Source organism: Crocodylus porosus, unplaced genomic scaffold, assembly GCF_001723895.1.
Source record: "Crocodylus porosus isolate Cpor-Errol unplaced genomic scaffold, CroPor_comp1, whole genome shotgun sequence".
NCBI classification, from domain to species: Eukaryota; Metazoa; Chordata; order Crocodylia; family Crocodylidae; genus Crocodylus; species Crocodylus porosus.
Genome location: NW_017728886.1, coordinates 15,394,465 through 15,408,647, shown reverse-complemented (window position 1 = coordinate 15,408,647; position 14,183 = coordinate 15,394,465). Strand labels below are relative to the sequence as shown.

The window sequence follows — 14,183 nt, the reverse complement described above, 5'->3', positions numbered from 1 at the left end:
CGCGGCTCACCACAGTATTACGGGACAGCTGGAAAACCTCCCCGGGGCCACGGAGCCCGAGCGCCGGGAACGCCCCGCGCTGCTGGAAACCTCGGACTGGACCGTCTTTATTTTTGTATATTGTATTTATAACAGAGAAGGGACACGCGTGCATGCTAAATTATTGCCCGGCTTCCCCCGCGCCTGTACAATAAAGGAGGTTTTGTACGGAGCCCGCCTGGCCCCTCATTTCGGGACCGACCTCGGGCCTAATGGCCAGGGCGAAGCTGCTCCCGGCGCTGCCCCGGCCCGTTGTCTTCCCCTCCAGCCCGTGCAGGCCCCGCCGACCTGCGCCCGCGTCTGAGGCCGGATCCCGCCCCGCAGGAAGAAGCCGAGCTGGCTCCGCAGGGGAGCCCGGCTCTTCCTCCCCCAGATCCCTTGGGTGCGCTGCGTGTCGCCTTCCTGCCGCAGGCTGCAGCCGCCTGGGCCTGGCCGCGTGCAGATGCACGGCCGAGCACCGGGAGCTGCAGAAACGTTTCACGCCGGAGCCGGCTCCTGCCCCCGCAGCCCGGCGCAGAGGGAGCTGTGTCCCGCTCGGAAATACCGGGAATCAGCCCAGGGTCTGGGGTTAAAATCAACCCAAACGCAGCCCCTTGCTGCGATCTGCGCCCTGGAGCCTTCCCAGAGGAGGCTGGATGCGGGGTCGCCTCGGTGCGAGGGTGCAGGGGAGGAGGGATCCGGGGGTGCTGCCGCTCCCGGGGGGCTGGGGCTGCGCCGGGAGGTTATTCGGGCCCGAGGCCAGAGTCGGGACGCCGGCAGCCCCCGCAGCGGAGGCGACGTGGCAGCCTCCGGCCCCGGCCGCGGCCGCGGCAGAGAGCGCTGCCCGCCGGGAGGGGCAGGCGGCTCCGCGCCGGGGCTGCGAGCAGCTCCGCCGTGGAGCGGCGCAACGAGCCGCCAGGCCAGCGCCTTCACAGCTGCGGGATTTATCTGGCTAATAAATTGAACGATCCATTCGTTGCTGTCAGTGCGGCGCTTCCCCAAATCCATTATCGCGGATTTAACTATAATCACTGGCTCATCCCGGCCGACTCGGGGCCACGCGAGCCATTCATCCCCGCTCAGGGATTGCAGCGCGGCGCTGCCCCCGCTGCTGCGTGTGAACGCCTGAGGCAGTGCCCCAGCCTCACGGGGTGTAAACCCGGAGCCGCTTTGCCGGGTCGCACTGCTGACCCTCGGGGTAGCCAAGAACAGAGTGTGCCTGTGGGTTGTATTTGCCCAGCTGGCACCAGCCGCCTGGTTTAACCCAGGCCTGACTGTCCCGCGTGTTAATTCCAATCAGCACAGACCGGGACACCCGTTTACACACGCGGATCGACTGGCAATTGATTCGAATGGGCCTCGATGGTCCCGGGGCGAGGTTCTTTATCCCGGGTACTTGAAGTGGGGCAACGAGCTTGTGAGTTTGCAGGATTTCAGGATCAAAACCTTTGTCCCGGGATAAAGATAAACCGAGCATCTGCTTTTAGCCGAGACCAGAATCGGGCTTAGCTGAACAGTCCTGGTTTCGTTCGCACTGCGTTCCCCTAGTTACGGTGCTTGCTCGAAATCAGAGAGGACAGGGGCAAAAATATTTCCGAGTGCTCCAGTTCCTAACTCCGCTGACTTGGATCCCCGTCCGCTGACAGCTGCTGAAAGGCAGTTTGCCCCTGCCCTCCTCCCGAGGGGTCTGCCCGCCACAGAAGTTGCCCCGGGCTGAATATGTCAAGCTGGTCTTGACATACTGCGCCTGCCCAGCCGAGAATCCGAGCCCGTGAGGCACGGAGCGTCCCCACGCCCCGCACTCTCGGAGTGAATGTTTTACAAACCTGTGTTAACCTTTGAAATGAAAACAATATGGCCCCTATAAATGACTTCTCTACAGAGTTGGCCATACCCGGCACGTGAAATACAGGCTGATGCCGGGCTGAGCTTAGCACTAGCGATAAGAAGGAAAACAGTGTTAGCTCTCAGGTTTCCTAATTCGAAAAGTAATCTGTCACAAAGATTATTTCTGTATTAGCTTGACGCCTCAGCACCCGCAGTATGTTGGGAGAATATTAAACAAGCATTACATAAGGTTAGCACAGGTTTGTAAGCCATCTATATTTTATATATACTATTTATATATATATATAATATGATTATCCATGGTGTGTGTGTATGATAATATGGTTATACACACACATATATTATATATATATGGTTATCCATGTGTGCTATATACGTGTCTATATACACATGTGTAAGTATCATATATATATGATACGTGTGTATAGTACTAATACACGTATATAGATATATGGTTATTAAAGCCATATGGTCCTATAGTTACGGATTTGCGTGGTTATTAAAGCCATATATATGTTATTACGCTTTAATACTCGTGTAAATCCATAATTTTGTAAATCCATACATCAGCTCTGTGGGACCAGTGACATATACACACACATGTATACATATTATCTATTAGTACACATGTATAGTTACATACATGTAGTGTATATGTGTATGCGGATTACACTCTCTACACGAATACGTCATACTCATACATATACAAACACACACACACACGTGGCTCACAAACGGGTGCCAACCCTACGTAGTGTTCGTCTAATATTCCTCCGACATACTGCGGGGGCAAGCTAAAACAGAAATAATTTGCTTTACAGATCACATTTTGAATTAGGCACAGCTGAAGAACTAACATTGGGTTTTGGTTTTTTCCTTCTCGTTAGTACTAATCCCATGCAGACATCGGGCTGTATTTCACGTGCCTGGTAGTATCGGATATCTGATACTAACGCGTGTGTGTATGGATACAATAGGTTTATTGAAGCAGAATATCGATAAAGGTGATTAAAGTAGAGACCTGTTCCAAACGCCATTTCCTTGTATGCAAATATTGGAGTATTTTAGTGGGCTCTAAGTAGGTAGGGTTTGATTTGAATTAACACAAATATTTCCAATCGTTCCGATCTGCCCTCCAGGAAGGGGGAAAAAACTTCTAAAAATTCAGGGTTTGAAAATAATCGTCACAATGTTACAAAGGCGGCATGGCCGGGCCTGCACCGCACCAGCACAGCGCGGCCGCGGCCGCTTCGGCAGCCGGACCCGCCCCGTCCCCCCCCCGCAGCTCAAACGAGGCAAACCAGCAGCGCCGGCGCACGACGAGCTGGAGGCGAGCTCAGCCTCCGAAGGGGCCCGGCCGTCCACCTCTTGCCGCCTGCTCTGCCGCTACGTGTCTGATAGTTACACAGGAAAATGAACTCGATTGCACTAGAGATTTCCTGTATGCCAAGAGACCTGTGTCCAAATGTGTTTCTACCCGGGGCGGGGGGAAGCCCAGCAGGATGTAAGCAGCTATTCATGGAGGAGGTATCAAAGTCCTACCGGTGCATTGTGTCTGTCTCAATAAAACTAATCTCTTTTAAGCCCCAGAGTCTCACAAGAATACCTGCACTGTTCCAGACTACAAGGGCAAATATGGTTTTCAGATTCCGGTTTTATGGACGGATTAAAGTTTATTTTCCATAATAGGGCACCTAATAAAACTCGTAAAGCTCTGTCAGTCTTCCAGCTGGTGGCCCCATTTAACATTTTCACTTCGTAAATCACGGCACAAGTCGCCAGGTGTTTCCAAAACTGGACGCGGCGAGACTAGACTAGAGGAGCGCGGGAGGCCCGGCCCGGCCCGGCCCGGCGGAGGAGGCGCGGGCGCGCTGGGCTGCGCGGTAGCGACGCGGGGCCCCACGTGCAGCGCCGCAAGGCGGGACCGCGGCGCGGGCACGCCCCGGCTGTCGGCGCTCCCGGCTTGCTCCGGAGCGGATCCGGACGCGAAGCCGCCGTGTAAACGCGCCTCGGGGCGGCCGTAGAGAGCGGCGGCCGCAGGGGGAGCTCCGGGGACCCCGCGGGTTTGCCCAGCTGGGCCGGCGGGGAACAAAGGGGCGGCCGCGCTTATCTCCATGTCCCCGCAGCGCGGGGTCAGCGCGGCCACCCGGCCAGGTGCGCGCCGCCGGCATCTTCCCGCCGTGCCTGGTCCCTGCTCCGCAGCCGCCGGGCCAGCGCAGAGCCCCGCACCCCTAGTCCTCCCCCGCTCCTAACTGCGGCCTGGATCCCCGCCCCCTCCAGGGCCCTGCGGGGCACGCCCGCTCTCCCCTCCCGGCCGCGCTCCCGGGGCTCAGGCATGGATGTCATTAGCCGCCGACTCGGAAGAATGAAGTGCTATGGCAGAAGAGCTGCAATAAGAGCCACATGTTCCAGGTAAACCTGCTGAACCTGTGTCAAGTGGGAAACCAGCAATATTTAATCCACCCCCCTGCTGTGAAACCCCTGTGCACACCAACTTCCTCAGCACGAGGAATGCTGATTGTTTCTGGGGCTGAAATGCTTCTTTCTTCTTCTTCTTCCTATACATCCAGCCCATCTTGATGTCATCTGTGACTCTCTTCTCAGATTCTCCTATGCTGAATCTTTTATTCTTCTCTTTCTCCTTCCTCCATTCATGCCCTACAGGATCATAATCTAGCCAGGCTGCTTCCTTGCCTTCAGAAGGGAGTAGCTTTCTTTGATCCTGGTGCTGCACCAGGTGGAGGAGACCTGGATTAAATCAGGATCCAAAGGGACAATCCTGACCACTACTTTTTTCTGTGCTGTCAAATGAGTCAGCTAGGTGCAGGCAGACAGAAGGGGTTTCTGCAGAGGCTGAGAGCACTAGGCTAAGTGACTTAATAGGTCTTTCCCAACCAGTTCATGAGACTCTGCAACACTCCTACTATGTGAGGGCAGTTCTTGCAGCATCCTTTTTTTCAGTGACTGCTGGAGATGTGTAGTTACAATAAGGGCTGGATTCACAAATGGATTCAGTTGCCTAAATGCTGTCTTACTACCACTGCAGGCACTTCAGTCTAAAATTGAGGTCCAGGTTTGGAAAGTGCCTGCAGGCATAAGTGGGTGGTCAGACCCTGGGGGTTGGGACCTGCTGTTTCAGTGGTGTAGACAAGTCCTCTGTGTAGCCCTGAATCCTTCTGTGGATCTGGTCCTACATGTTCAACATTCACAAAACATAAAAACAGAGGCATCCATTTCCAGTTGCTGGTGATGCATTAATTGTTGCTGCACACAGTAGCTGTTTGCACCACAGCTTGATTGCGAGAGCTAATGCACAGGATGAGGTTTTCATTTCATGGGATGGCTTGACTGCTCAGGTGATTGATAATGGAAAACTAATCCTTTCCCCTCTGCTCCAGTTCAGTTCCAGCCAGCTGAGAGCAAATGGAAATTACCACGTGATCATTATTCAGTGGCTGTCATGGACTAGGTATGGCAATTCCTCTCCTTTGTTTATTTTTATTCTTTTTCATTTAGTTGTGTGAAGCCCAGATGCCTAGGCTTGGAGTTGAGAAGGAACTGATTGGTGAGAATTTGTCTTTCTTTGCAACCTAGGAAGCAGATCTCATACAAAGAGCTTTGGGATATATTACGACTCCAAAGGCCCCTGTAATGGAAAGGAATTGATTAGATGTGATATGTTTGTATCTCATTCTCTACCAGTCACACATAATACTGAAGTCCCCTCAGCACTAAAATGCTTTAACTATTTTGGGCTTGACACAGGGATATGTTGATGAAATGAAATGGCCTGTAATCTAGAGAAAGTCAAGTATATAGTCTAATGGTCCTCTGTGTGCCCAAGCTCTGTGAAGATTTTGTTTCAGAAGGGCAGACGTATTATCAACCTGACTCAAAGCCCACCGAAGTCAACGCGAAGATTCCTGTCACCTCTGGAACTTGGACTGGACTCTGAAGTCCGCAGACAAAAAGAGCACTGGTGGTGTCACTGGAGCAGAGCTGAACGAATCACATTGTTGGCAGACTTGATGGTCGCAAGTGATCAGAATTTCCATTAATTTTATCTCTTAGACTAATTTATCTGCAGTTTTAAGTAATTTATGTGTGGCACTAATTTATTGTCTGGCTAGTCAGTTTGCTGCAGGTGTAATTGTCTCCATTCAAAAAGAAAGGACGGTAGCAATTCCCACTTATGCCTTCAAAATACAACTGGAGCTGGATTGTGGTTGTCCCCATGGAAGGGGGACATTTGCCCAGTTCGAGCTGGGTTGGTTTGCTGGATAGAACTGACCTTTGGACAGCCAGGAGGAAGAACGGACCCATATTTCTAATGGATGACTAGCCATTGGAGCAAACTGCCAGGGCTTCTCTTGGCATTCTCCATTTGAGACTGGATTCCTTGCTGGAAAGCTCCAGCCAAATACAAGTTCTCTGCAGTGGTGAGCTTTTGAAATGTAATGGTCTGTGATATACAGGAGGTCAGACTAGATGATCTAATGGCTTTCTCTGGCCTTAAACTCTGTGAATCCATAAAGCACGTCTTGCGGTAGCAGCTAGGTTCTATTTTATAAATGTTAATGAGTAATTACATTAGATTGTCCACAATCATTGACGTTAATCACTGTCCTTTTGCCAGGAATAATAAAAACAGGAATTGAATAGTTTAAGCCATATGACAGCATCTCTCCAAAGGACTTGTTCTGGGGCTCCTATGGGAGCTGGGGGTTGGAAGGATGTCAAGTGCAGGTAGTTCCAGGTTCTGGGCCTTCACATGGGGACACTAGACTGCTTTTTGTGGTGTGATTGTGAGGGTGAGAGCCTGCTAGATGAGATTAGATCAAATCAACCATCTACTGTATTTAGGCTGTGAGGGGATACAGGGGATACAAGTCACTCTGGGCCTAATCAAAAGTCCATTGAAACCAAGGAGAAGATATCCATGAACTTCAGTGAGAGTTGTATAAAACTTGGAGATAAGAACGCCGTCTCCTAGTTCAACAGCTTTCCTCCATGGTCCCCTTCCTTGCTGGTCCCTATCCCCTTCCATCTACTTTAACCTGCAAGCCTCAGTCTCTCTCAACCTGTGCAGAACCTTATGGATGGTCTCATACATGTACTGATGATGTAGCATTGGCATGTGACATGCATCTTTTGAAAGGGTGGATGAAAACTTTGTAGGTCAGGAGGCATCCAGGCAAAAACCCTGCTTTGGACAGCGCTGAAATTTGGTGTAGTCTGACTGGTTTAAACAATTTAATATCTTGCTCTTTGCAATGGTGTGTATGAGGTTCTTCCTGCCAAAGGTAGAATCAGCAGGCGGGAAGGGAGAGGTTCACTATTGACTCAACCCAATGATGTGTAATGCACTGTAATGTTGAACATCATGTGTTGTAATGTTGTAATATGAACTGCAATGCCTAGAAGCCTCCAGAGGATGGGGGAATGAACTGCAAGAAGCACTACAACACCCAGGGAGCAGGAGCAGCATGGGAGCATGGGTTGGCATGGGAGAGAGGGAGACGTGTGGCCAGAGAGTTGGAAGGAGTGGCAGAGCTAGGAGCTAGAACTGCAAGCTGCAGCAGCAGGGCTCAGACGTGCAGCCCTGGCAGATGGCAATTAAGTGTTTTATGGGACCAGACGCTGGTTTGGAGCCCCCTGGAGTTGTGGGAGGCTTTAAGGTTCTCAAGTCTGTATATCACGGTGTTAGCGTTTCCTACCAGTTACCAGTTCTTGGGTGATTTCATAGTTTCATAGTTTGTAGGGTTGGAAGGGACCTGAGTAGATCATCTAGTCATCAAAGTGTCACTGTATACTTCCTATTACCCAGATCCTATGTGTATGTACCTCAGTGTTAATGTTTATTTAGCTGTGTCTGCCCCTCTCTCCTTAGCCTGTTGGCTTGTGAGCCTAATCCCCAGCATTCCCTATAAGGAAAGTGGGAACTTCCCTTGCTGACTTCCTGTGCCAGTTCTTGGGCTTGTGGGGTTTGGTACAGGTGTCTTTAGTTGGGCAGCAGAATTTCAGCAGGTATTCCAAGGACACAAATCCTCTCCAGCCTCTCACGATAAGAGATGTTGACTCTGAACCTATGTATCCATAAAAAATCTTTTTTCTCTTCCATGAATACCTCTGGCAGCACCTGCTTTTTGGTAAGTGTCCCAGAATCAAGGACAATTAGGAGCAGTGGAGCTGAGTACCCTGCCCCTTCTCTGCTTAAACCAGAGGCAGAGTTCCTCTGCCTGGTGTGGTAATCAGCATTTCTTCACCACTCCCAGTCTTTGCTGGAGGGTGCAGGACAGCCTCCCTGTTTTAATTATGGCTCAGAACATACCAGTTCCTGGGGCTGAATACCTCTTCTAATCCAACCAAGGAGGACAAAAGCATTTATACAGATTTGTTCTTGCTTTGAAAATATTAGTTAAAATTGATTTCTGTGCTAACTGTCCTTCCCTGGTATGGCTAATGATGCATCCAACCCTGAAGCCTAAGATTTAGCTCCATTTTCAAAGCACGCTTTTACTAGTACTCCTGATCCGGCTGATTCTTTCTGGAAGACAGAGAAGAGGAAGAGTAGCTGTAACCCCAGCTGACTTCCTGCCCTTTGGGCAGGGGGCTGGACTCAGTGATGTCCCAAGGTCCCTTCCAGCCCTGATGTCTATGAAATCTATGAAATCTATGAAATGTATGCACCAGCAGGCTCCTGTTAGCATTATGGGTCCATTGTTCAAGCCAAGTCATTTGTGGCAGGGGAAAACTGAGCGAAACACTAGCCCAAGGAGGTGTGTGAGCATCTTTTCCTAGGACTTGTCTTTAGAAATACTCTTTATTTGCTCCCTCAGAAGATGAGAAGCTTGCTTCTTAAAAGCATCTGCTTCAGCAAAGTCATTCTGTCAACATCCAAAGATGGGGATGAAATGTCAGAGTTAACGCCATTTTCCCAGCCATAGGGACAGGTTTCATAAAGAGGCTGACTTTAGCCAGGAAAAATAAAAAAAATTCAGGGCAAGTGAAACTGGATAGTTATAGATTTATACAATGAAAGAAAAAAGAATTGAGGGAGGGAGTGAAAGAAAAATCTGGTTCCCCTTAATTAACTTTCCTTCATTCTTTGGATGAAGAACTGATTCAAGTGTGGGGCCAGAATGTGAACGTACAAGCGCATGAGTTTTTCTTCTTGGGCTGAGGCTGATATAGGACATGGCATGTGAATAATGCCAGCAAACAGGAAATAGGAGACCTCTTCTACTTTAAGTCAGGGCTGTTCAACTTCTAAGTGGCCGGGAGCCTACACAACGTGTGAGTCACACTAGTGCAAGCCATGGGCCCCCAGGCCATGCCCTCCAGTTCTGCACTGGGCATGTGAGCAGCTCCCTGCCCCCAACACATCCCTGCACTTCTGTCCCTGGCACCGTGGGCTGTGCCACTGCCCCCTGGGGTGGGAGCAGGAAGTGAAAGCTGAGACAGGGTTGGGGAGCCTAGACCCTGGCTGTTGCACTAGCTGGAGTGATAGGGGAAAAGTGGTGGTGTGGGGGGAGGATGTACATTAACCCCTTGCGAGCTGCCGGCTGGACAGCCCTGATTTAAATGAATCCATGTTTAAGAATTGGTACTACACCATAGGCATTTTAACTGTGTATATGTAATCATGAGCAGGAGTAAGCAGTAGGCAGAAGCTGTGATTCTGTGCGTCAACCCAGGGCCCACTGATCTAACCAAGAGCTCTTGGAGTGCAGGAGACTGTTCCAAGCACATGGTAAATCCATGCACGAGCTCACTAGGACCAGTTATGTATTACTAATTGTTTTCTAATTCTGTTGGCTGCAGAGTCTAGGAGCTCCAGTCACAGATCATGGCCTCAGACATGGGACAAAGATGTTTCCTATCCCAAAGAACATAATGTATGGAGGGCTAGAGTCTACTGCCCTACATCTCCCTGGGGAGTGCTTCACTCACTGAAATGGATTTGTCTGAGTAGGGTAACCCATGTGACTGTGTGTGGCAAAACCTAGCCCACGAAGGGAGGCTGTCTTCATTCAGTCATGATCCCTTCAGAGTGACAAGCCTAGTGCAGGTGAGAGAAGGAAGCGTCTCATGGGTAACTGTGCTATCTGTGTTGAGTAGGAATAATCTCTTGGCCCCATTGAATTAAATGGCAAAACTTCCATAGACCCCAGTAGAGCCAGGAAACTCCCACAGATACTACCAGGGCCAAGAATTCACCTTGGGTCATTCTATCTGTGTTCCTCTTGTAGGCTTTAAACCTCCAGATAAAGCCAGTGAAGCAGTCCTGGCTGCAATCAAAAATGCTTGTCCTCAGCAGTGAGCTTGCCAGTTCTTCCAAGCAGGGGAGTAGTTCAACCAGGCTGAATCTTTGGTGAACAGCTCTGTGGAGCTCTACTCAAACAGCATTCATCCTGGTAGGCAATGCTTGCCATTCACAGTTGCATTAGGAGCCCATACTTAATGGTTGTTGTCTGAACAGTGTGTGCAAGCAGTGGCCCATGCAGCAATGGACACCAGCACAGAAAGGCCTTTCAAGAGACAGGCAGGAAAAAAAGTAAAGAAACCTTTTAATATGGTCTTAAGAAAAAGAAGATCAGAAGATGTTTTAAAGAGGTCTGGAATTGCAGACAAAAATTGAGTTGACCCATTGAAGGTGCTTAAACGAGGAGAAATGCTTATAAGTGAAGCATGGGACTAGAAATCAGGAGAGCTGCCTTCAAGGATTTTGCTCAAAATGATACTTTCTCAGGCTCTGTCTCTGCTAGACAAATGCACTGTTGTATCTTCAGAGCAGCTAAGGCTTCCTACTGATCTCATCCCTGCAATGTTTCAGCATGTGCATGCCACGAAGCTTGTTGGTTGTGTGGACACAGCACATTTACTCCAGTTACTGATGCATGCTGCAGAGAACCTGCCCATAGTTCCCAGCTCAGCCATACCCAATCAGCTATACCAAAATGTAGCAGAACAGCAGGTGAAGATAACATGGTGACCCAAGGTGGAGTTTTTTTGTAAATTCATAACCTATTGTTGTTGGTAAAAGATCAGTGAGGGATGCAGCAGTGAGGGGTCCATGAGTGGCTGGAGCTGGTTAAAAACCAAAACCAAACAGAGCACATTTTCCACCTAATGAAAACTTTGCCTTATTCATATTTTAACATATTTCTCATTGACAAACAGCATGGGATTTTTTCTGATGGTGTCAAGTGCCAGTCTGACATCTTTAGCACAAAATCAAACATGTACTTGAAAACTTGAAACCATCCTTCTTGAGAGCTTCCAGATTAGGCTTGTTGGCCTGGTGGGCTGAGCTGCCGATGGCTTCCAGCCTGGAAGCAACAAGGATCCACATGTGCATTGGAAAACCTCTGCTCTTTCCCTGCATTCTGGCAGAAGGGCAAGGGGTCTCCTGGCAAGGCCAGGTGGTTTCTAGCTTTGTGCCCAGAGTCTTATTGCAATGGGCCCTGCTGGGAAGGCTGCCCACAGAGGCAAGTACATTTGATTGTCATAGAAACCAGTTAAATAAGATTTGACTTGTAAATGCTGCTCCTCCATTTTTCCAAACTTCCTAAGTTTCCCTCACTGTAGCGATAATAGGATCCAGCCCTAGACTGCGTATTAGGGATTTCATCGTCTCTTATATGAAAAGGAGCACTTTTGACATTTAGTTTGGTAGGTAAAATCACCTTAGAATAGTTGTTTAAAGATATTGATGTCACCCATTGTTTCATTCTAGTCACAATTTAGGATCTCACAGAGAATTGGAGCATTTATTGACATTGAAAGTCTCAGCATGTTTAAACTGGTTCAGGCATTTGAATTGGAATTGTTTGATGGTACTGAGACAGATTTATTAGAATTGTATTTCAAGTGCATGAGTGGATTAGTCATCAACTTCTTGCTCCTGTTTCATTTGCATACATAAATGAGCATAGTGATGCCAGAGCCTGAATTGTGCATGAATTTGTGCAAGTGGAAGGCCACTGTGATTTTTTTTTCATGCTTTTAAAGAGAATGCAGCTTGCAGCAGGCTTGGTACTTGCACAGCTGTTTCTTAGGGGCAGCTGTGCTTCATATGCCTGCAGACCTTAAGGTAAACTAAGCTTTATTGGAGGGCAAAGGAAAGTTCCTTCAGGAGATGAAATCATGAAAAGTAACATATGGTAAAAGAGTCATTTCTGTATCAACAACTTCTTGATATCAGTCCAGTACAGAAAAACATGGACAAAGCTACACTCATCCCATGGAAAAATGTTTTTATAAAGATCAAATTATCTTATTAAGGCAAATGACTATGTAATCTGGTGAAAAGACTGTGTATGGATTCCAGTGCACAAAGCATATAGTCAGCTACATATATATATATATACACGTAGCTGACTATATATTATATTAACCTGAAATCGTGTCACAATGCTTATATATACACACACGTGTATTACTCTGAATATTTGACAGTTTAATGCAATTATATATATTAACCTCAAATCATTGTCACGCAACTTAGCAGCTTTTCTTCCAGACTAACTTTCGTAAGTTCACTTGAAGAACAATACAAATAAAACTATCCCAGATGTGTGTTAAGCGTAGTACTGAGTTGCACACCTTTGCTAGAGCAATCCTCAAGTAGTGCTGCCCACACATGTACTTTCAGAATATCAAGTCATCACCCCTGTTGTGCATATTTCCATTAACCTGCACAGTTGAAAAGCCCAGCAAGAACTCAGCCTACTCAGGTGCAGTGTAAAACCCTGCCAAAAGGACTTGCATATGATTTATCAGTGTAACACTCTGGCCAAAGCTGAAAAACAGATTTTATTGCCGTTTTAATTTTGATACAAAAACCAGAGAAAGGGTTTAAAACTTCATTGTCCAGGTAAAAAAGCTGAAATAGTGATAATGGCTCTTTGTAGATTATACTACCTAGTTTGAAGGATTGAAATGTTCTGTAATATATCTAATAATCAAACATCATACTTGTGACTAGAATCAATCTAAGGCAAATCACCCTGTATTTTCCATTAGCCTGTGGGGTATAAGAATTAAAATTAAGACTGTAGCTGCATGGTTTTCCAATATACAGTATTTTCTCTTGCTTCATTCACACAGTAAATTGGGGGAGAGGGGAGCTTAAAAAAAAAAGCACAAAAAAGGCATTTTTTTGCATTAGAAAGCAGGACATTCTCAAGCAGCTTGGCCAAGAGACTAACACCTGTTGGGTTTTCCTCATCTCTGAAAGCTGCAACACTACAAAAAAATAGCAAAGGTTTAGTCTGTGATGTATAGTGAGGCACAGAGGTGTTGGACAGCTGCATAACTTCTATAGCAGGCCTTCTTTAGTGTCCAGTTTTGAAAAAAGCCACTTGCCAGCATTTTCACTTGCTGCAGTTACATTTTAATAGTACAGACAACACTGCTATGAAGAACATTGGCACAACTAGCTTTGCTGATGACAACGAGTTGTTCCCTGCAGAAAAGAAAAATGGTCTTAATTTATTATTCTGCATTTTCCTTTGCCAAACTGCTGTATATACCCAGGATAATACAAAAACACAGATCTGACAGCACACAGAAGGGCAAAAATATGTTGGCATGCCTGGATATGTAAATGAAGCAGCCTGCCAAAGCCACTTTAGCAGATCATGGCAGGCTTGCTGGAAAACTGATTCCTGGGTTAAAGGAAAACACTGGTGAAAACAAATGCAACACACAGGGGTTAAGAAGTGGTACCTACATCCTGCACCTTTTAAATCAATTTTTCTTCCCTTCAATTTACAGTACAAACATTTGGCTTAATCAGTTGTTATTAGGCAATTGTGCCATGAAGGCAGGGAAAGAATACATATGAAAGAGGCACACCTTTATGTTAAGTACAGACAGTCAAAAAGCCTGATGCTAGTCTGAGCTCTGTAGATTGAACTGATAAACAAGTGACCATTCACTTTTGATTTGGAAATGCAGCCACATGCAGACAGCGGCCCAGGCCAGAAGTTGGCGGGGCATTAAGAGCATGCCTTCCTGCTTGGCTGGAGCAGACAGCTTGGGCCAAAGCTAGCCCACCCACCTGCCCACCCTGTGGGGGTGTGTGTGTGCAAAGCACCTTGGGATGTGGGGGGGACTGTGAGCTACTTGAATCTGGAGGGGATGCGAGACACAAGTTTAATAAGCCAATTTAACCTAAATCAGTTAAGTCTGATACTACATCCATCCAAGTTATCTTAAACTGGTTTTCATAGATTTTCATAGACATTAGGGCTGGAAGGGACCTCGGGAGATCATCGAGTCCAGCCCCCTGCCCAAAGGGCAGGAAGTCA

The 14,183-nt window shown here is 47.7% G+C and overlaps 1 protein-coding gene and 1 long non-coding RNA gene across 2 annotated transcripts in view; both read left to right on the top strand.

The window, feature by feature from the left end:
• Window positions 1-1,147, top strand: part of MNX1 (motor neuron and pancreas homeobox 1) — a 26,276-nt gene extending 25,129 nt beyond the window's left edge. Inside the window, exon 4 of the mRNA XM_019557047.1 lies at window positions 1,005-1,147. Coding sequence (XP_019412592.1) covers window positions 1,005-1,147 — 143 coding nt within the window. The remainder of the gene's footprint in view (window positions 1-1,004) is intronic.
• Window positions 1,148-4,190: 3,043 nt separating this feature from the next.
• LOC109306947 lies at window positions 4,191-6,533 on the top strand. Its single transcript, XR_002100140.1, has 2 exons — window positions 4,191-4,278; window positions 5,733-6,533. It is a non-coding gene; the product is annotated as an uncharacterized LOC109306947 (long non-coding RNA).
• Window positions 6,534-14,183: the final 7,650 nt, after the last annotated feature.